This window comes from Lotus japonicus, chromosome 1, assembly GCF_012489685.1.
Source record: "Lotus japonicus ecotype B-129 chromosome 1, LjGifu_v1.2".
NCBI classification, from domain to species: Eukaryota; Viridiplantae; Streptophyta; class Magnoliopsida; order Fabales; family Fabaceae; genus Lotus; species Lotus japonicus.
Window position 1 is genome coordinate 97848125 of NC_080041.1, and position 6587 is coordinate 97854711.

At 36.7% G+C, this 6587-nt stretch overlaps 1 protein-coding gene across 1 annotated transcript; it reads right to left on the reverse strand.

The window, feature by feature from the left end:
- Positions 1 to 236: 236 nt before the first annotated feature.
- On the reverse strand, positions 237 to 5847 carry LOC130728193 (probable methyltransferase PMT15). The gene is made up of 6 exons (XM_057579561.1): positions 4957 to 5847; positions 3238 to 3448; positions 2487 to 2784; positions 1629 to 2021; positions 720 to 797; positions 237 to 641 (listed from the first exon to the last, which is right to left on the reverse strand). Exons 1-6 carry the CDS (start codon positions 5605 to 5607, stop codon positions 401 to 403), a joined length of 1872 nt encoding a protein of 623 aa, XP_057435544.1. The 5' UTR covers positions 5608 to 5847; the 3' UTR covers positions 237 to 400.
- Between the last annotated feature and the right edge of the window lie 740 nt (positions 5848 to 6587).

The window sequence follows — 6587 nt, forward strand, 5'->3', positions numbered from 1 at the left end:
TAGGAAGCCAAATCCTGGGCTATCAACATTTGTTTTGGAATGTTCAAAAAAACATGTGTTTTGGAGTTGGTTGGGCTAATTATGTTTTGCTTGGACAAATATTATTGGATTTGTGTTAAGTCTCGTAAAGAAAATTCCTATTGACTATTGTCCACCATAGGTAGTACACTATTTAAGTAACCTAATGGAGTTTATCTTATAATGCCTTTATGAACTTTTAGCAAAGCATTACAGGATAGATAACCCACCAAAAAATTCTTTTGGGGCCATAATTGCTGGGGAAAAAAAACTTCACTAAGCACCACCCATAAATTGAGGCTGGAAAAGAATAGAATTCCTGAAAAAATTATGACAAATAAAGAAAAATACACAAATCTTGAGCCAAAAAAGCAAATCAAAATTACAACTTCCTTTGTTGGCTTTGGTCAGGTAGTGGGGCTGTCCAGTACTGTTTCACTGCTACAAGTATTTTCTCTCTTTGGTGAGGACCCTTTTCATGGTCTGCAATTCTGGTATCCCATTGCATTGTATCAGCAAACCTCTTCACCTTAAGCAACACATCCACATCATCGCGCAAGATCACACTGCCTTGTGGCCGCAAAATCCGGTCCATCTCAAGAAGTATGTCCTCTATGTTGCATCTGTCACACAATAATTTGATAAATCGGAATGTTATGTGTATAACAGAATCACTATGGAAAGAGTTAATTGACAATTACCTGTTCTGGTAGAGGGTGAAAACTGAATCACCATGTATGAAGTCATAGGTTCTTGGGTAGGTGGACATGGCTTCACACCTAAGAAGAGTACACAAAAGTGGTTAGTACCAAACTTTAACTACAATATGCTGAAAAAGTGTAATATAAATTTGGTTGAAAATTTAAGTCCTCTATAATGCTAGATTGAAAATAAGAGTATTTGGGGAAGTTTTCTGTCCATACTAAAGGACCAAGTTAGGTAGCTTGCAGGCAAACTATGGTTTCAAAAAGTTGCTGTTCTGGAAATCCGGGTAAAAGGTGCCATAAAGTGAGTGTAACTGTCAACTGTCCAACTAAATTGTGGTGGATAGGAAACTTTATAATTGTGCTGAAAACTAGTGAGTAGCATATGGGTTTCAAAATTAATTCTGATCAAAGAAAAGCTGATCAAAACATGATCTCCGTTTGGAAGAATTTAATTGAGCTTATTTTCTAACTTAAGCGCTTATGCAAGTGTTTGGTATGACCTACCTATAAGCTCTATTGAGCTAATTTTCATAAGCTTACGAATAAGAGTTTATGCTTATTTATAACATTTTCAACTTATTTCAATAAATTTCTCAAATTAGCTTATGAATTAGCTCTTATGCAATAAGTGCTTAATTAAGCTGTTTTTCCAATCGCACTTGCATGCTTGGAAATCCTTCTATATTTAATTTTGAAGCCAGGATCAATTTTCTAGCACTAAGCTTCTCTGAGTACCGTTTATGTGCAGAATTGGTTCTGGCTAGCACTTTAGATAAACTCATTTTAGAGGAGAAAATGATGCTAATCTAATTAAGCAGCCAGAAAGCTATTTCCTAGTCAACTAAATACATTTCTTTATTTTTAACAAAATCACTTTACTTTAAAAATGGATGAAAGACATACCAGTTCTGATAGGTTCCAATCAATCCACGTTCATATATGACACCAAGTGTGTTGATCTCAGCCTCAACAGGGACAACATTCATGACCCACACTGGATCATCAATCAATGCAGCTGCAAAGCCTCCCAAGTAAGCATTCATGTCAAGCAGATTGCGGTATCTCCCGCGCTCAGCGAGCTGATAGTCCAGGCTCTTGTAGTATGCCACTCTCTTCTTCCACAACTGGTTGTGTTCTCTGAACTTATCAGCTGTAATTCCATTCAAACTTCCACTGCTAATCCTTGGAGGAATTGATGTTAGCCTCTCAGGCCATTTAGACAATTCTCCACCACTAACATCTCTTACGTCATTCACCCCAGGCATTGGTGTCAAGCAGGTATCTATTTTGGTGTACCTGCAACCAAAATTAAAGTTAAAGAAGTGCATAGAACAAGAAAACATAATATTTTGATGGAGGGGCCCAAAAGAATCCTTTCTTTTGAGCAGATTTAATAGATTCATGAATCCAAATGAATTGAGTAAGAAACAAGGTTGAACATGCAACATATGCTTAGGTGGCTAGATTCTAGTTACACTGACTAGTCTCTTTATCATCCTAGTGGTTTTGGTATCACTTCTAAACTCTCTTTGGCAGCAAACATAATTAAAAAAAGTGAAACTGCAAAAGCTAGCTCCAAAAGCAAAATCAGTGCCACAAGGAACAGATACTGACAGTGATTGTAAGTCAATCTTTTCTCAAAATTGCCAAGAGAAAGTTGGATTATCTAAGAATTACAACGCCACCACAGATATTCTGAAGACAGACAAGGTGATCCAAACATACTAAATTAAACTAGAAAACTAGAAAATGCTGTATTACCAAGCTGTGTCTGGATCCTGTGTCTCACAAAAGGGTCTATTCTTGAAGACCTTTCTAGTTATTTTGCAATGTATATGATTGGTGGGTTTCTGCCATATTGCAAGATCACCCTTCTGTATCAACTTCTTCCAGCACAGACTCTTTGCCACTCTCTCAATTTCATCCTGTTCATCTTTGAGACTCTCTCTGGTCCTCTCCCAGCCTTTCCAATGGCTCTCCCAGTTTATTGGTGGCCCTGATAGAATCCAATACCCGCCGGGGCGTAACACTCTATCAACTTCAGTCAAGTAAACCCCCTCTGCAAATCACCATTGCAAAAGCAGAACCAAAAAAAATTCAGTTTGACATTCACACAGACAGGCTACCTACAAAAGCTGACATGATATGTTCAAATCAAGTTTGGAAATCTTCCTACAATTGACTCTAAAGCCAAAATTAATTCTTAAGAGAAGCTCCTAGGTGTCAGAATTGATTCTGCAGAAAAATATGTTGATCGAAACATGCTAGGAGAACATACAGTACCATACTGGCAAAAGCAGAACAAAAAAAAAAAGTTTAGTTCCACATTCACACAAACAGGCTACCTACAAAAGCTGACATGATATGTTAAAATCAAGTTTGAAAATCTTTCTAAAATTGATTCGAAAACCAAAATCAAATGTGGGAAGAAGTTTGAGTAACTTCGTGAGTAGTTTCTAAGTACCAGAACTGATTCTGCGAAAAAATAAGCTGTTCGGAATATAGATTATACCATATTGGCCCCAGGGAATGAGGCAACGTGAGCAGTGAGCCATGTCAAAGGCTCTTGAAGGGTATGGAAGCCTAATTGAAGCAAGAACTCCAAGCAATGCAGGAACTCCACGTTCAAGAGCAAATTGAACCTGAGCTTCATGGGTATCCCTTGGTGCAAATGACACTGCTAATATATCACGTGACATCAAATAAGCTCCCCAACTTGCTACCTGAGTAGTAAATTGTAACTTGTCAGAGGCCAAGTACAAAAATGTATCATTCACAAGAATAAGCTTCTGCTAATTAAAAAGCTTCTATAGTATTATAAAAAAAAAAAGCTTCTATAGTGATTGTTTTTGGGTAAATTTCAAATTTTCAATGGATACATTCAAATGTTACCAAACAATTGTGCCTAAGTTGATACCTAAAACTTATTCATAGAAATTTCGTGTCAAAGTTAATACCCATAAGTTACTCATAGAAATTTCTCTAAAGAATAGTATCACATGAAGAAACAAATGGAAAATGTCTGAATTCTCATAAGAAACAGGATTAAGGGTGGGTAGTAATAAATTTCTATGTCTGTCTTCTTGTATTGTACTTTCCACTAATTCTTCAACAGAAAGATAACTTCAAATAATTTTATCATTATAATTAGCACTAAGTGAATTAAAAACACATTTAGTGGTTTAATTGTGCAATGTCTAATCAAATATTTGAGCAAAATTCTTAGTGGTTTCAAGTAAGACAAAAAATGAACAAATAGATTTCACCTAACATTACTTTTTCTTTTGTAAAAATGACACTTTGCTTCAGTTTGAAGAATTGAAGATTGATTTCCCAAACTAAGTTCTAACTAAGTGATCCCCACTTTCCATTTTCTCTCATCAAGAAAGGACAATTGTATAATTTGATTTTACCAATATCCACCAACAACTGTATAATTTGATTAATTTCCAAACATCCAATGTAATCAAATCACAGCAAATTTCTGTCACGCGTTTAGAATATAAGGCAACCAACTTGGTCACAAGGAATATTGACATAGAGGATATGATTGCCATATGTTCACAAAAGGTTAGAAACAATTAAACATAAAAAATAAAAAGTCAAACTTGGAAAATAAATATTAATTTATTACTTAAGAAAACCATGCTGAAAAGGAAATTTGTGGGATTTTCAGTTTTCCATCCATTTAACACAAGGACCAAAATAAGAAAAGGAAACAATTTCAATTTTCACTTCATAGCCCCACTTTATCATCCTAATCATATATTCCCATTAAAATCAATTTCGTCCAAGCATCAAAGGAAAGAATATATACTAACAATATTTGTGATTTAGAAATTAGAATCCCAATTAACCCACATTCCAAATCAGAAAAAAAAAAAACTCAAAATAAAATACTACCAAAAATAAAAATCCACCAAAAAGTTCAATATTTTTTCAAAAGGAAAGAAATCACCCCCACAATTGGTCAGATTCAGAACCAATCACATTCATGTTCAGGGTCAATTTTTTCATGAAGTTGTTAAACTACCCATAGGGGGAGGTGAACCGCCCGGTTCAACCAACAATCACCGGCGCTTCTATCAGAAAATTGTCAAACACTAACAACAACAAAGAGACTAAAATTGAATAAAGAATTGAGTAACAGTCAACACAACCAGAACCGGTTCAATAAAACCGAACCGAAACCCGGTTCAAGAATACACAAGAGTTTAGAAAGTGTACGTACCCCACAACCAGTATCAATGGCGGTTCTGATGGACCCATCTTTAAGGTTGATGAGCTTTCCGATGTCATCAATGTACGCGCTTGCGCCACGTGGAAACATGGTCCCACCACCGGGGAATCTGAACCGTTCACCTTCGAACCGGACCCAGTTCTGATTCTTCTTCTCCACAGTAAGCTCCTTGTGCGGCACATTCGCGTACCACGCCCAGTCACGACTCTCCGGCCACCGCGGCGGCACCCGGTACCCAAACGGCGCCGGAATCCTACACCGGAGCGCATCCTCCGGCGCCGGACAATGCCGCTCCCGGTAAATCAGTCTGTCACGGGGGAACCTCAGCGACCTCTGCACGTCCTCGCATGGGGTGTGCTCCGATAGCGACACGTCACACGGCGGCGCGTGGGTGACACCCGCCTCCGTGGGCGGCGGGTCGGGGTTGTAGTGGCGGGCGGAGAAATCGAGGGTGTCGGAGGAAGTGGTGGTGGAGGTGGAATTGAGGTGGGGGCAGTTGACGGCGGAGAAGTGGCTGCCGACGGCGGCGGTGGCGGTGTTTGTTGGGTGTTGCCAGAGGCCGATGAGGTAGAAGAGGGTGCAGAGAATGATGGTGAAGGTGATGTAGTAGAGCCTAGTGAGAGGCTTGTTGGGTTTTGCCATTGATGATTATTCTTTCTTGATCAGAAGAAGAAGAAGAAGAAAGAAACTGATATGAATGAAAACGTTATGGTTTCTTGTTCATGATGATTTTATGGAGAAGAAGACACGCTTATATTAATAGTATTGAGTGAGTGAGAGAGAGAGAGAGAGAGAGAATTGGGGTGTGTTTTGAAGTGAGGTGGTGGTGGTGTGTGAATTGTGATGGAGAGAGTTATGTACATGCAGTTACACACTGATTTTGGTGTTGGTAATGGTAATTGTTGATTGTGAATTGTGATGGCAAAGCACATTGACTTTATTCTTTCTTCACTCAATGCGTTTTGGTTTTATTCTCTCTAGAGAAAGAAAGAAACAAGACTAAAAAAGTTTAACATCTATGTGTTTTTGCATATTTTTCATTAAATATATCAAATCAAATTAATTATTTAGTTACTAAATGTCTAGCACAGCTAAGCTCGTAGATAGCTTAATTATTTAATTTCTATTTATACCATCAAATCAATTTAGGCCATATTTGATTTTCAATCAAAAAGTATGAAAAATAAAAATAATTCATCCCAAAAGATTTTTTTTCATAAAAACATATACTCAGCTTTTAAATTAATATACTTTTTAAATTTCAAACAAATGTTAATAAGTATCTTTAGAGGATTTGCATTCTAAAAAGAGATTAATTTCAATGCACTATGTAAAAAAATTTGCACAATCACTCAATCACAACCTTCCATTTCCTATTTTAAATATTATTAAATTCAAAATTAATTATGAGCTAGCAAATTGAAGGGATTTGATTGAGTGATTGTGTAAAACTTATTTACACGATCAGTGCATAGAAATTAATCTCTTCTAAAAACCATTTTCTATTTTTATTTTCTTAATAAGTGTCAAGACATTTATTTGCAAGATTTTTATTTTTATTCTCTTAACTAATACTAGAAACGCGTCCTATTATAATTATTACTACTATCTATGGTTAAAAA

Coding starts and splice junctions, on each gene's coding strand:
- LOC130728193 (XM_057579561.1), bottom strand. CDS start 5,607: ATGGCAAAACCCAACAAGCCTCTCACTAGGCTCTACTACATCACCTTC. Junction 798..1,628: donor ATTGGAACCTATCAGAACTG/GTATGTCTTTCA, acceptor TACTCTTCTTAG/GTGTGAAGCCATGTCCACCT. Junction 642..719: donor TTCACCCTCTACCAGAACAG/GTAATTGTCAAT, acceptor ATTGTGTGACAG/ATGCAACATAGAGGACATAC.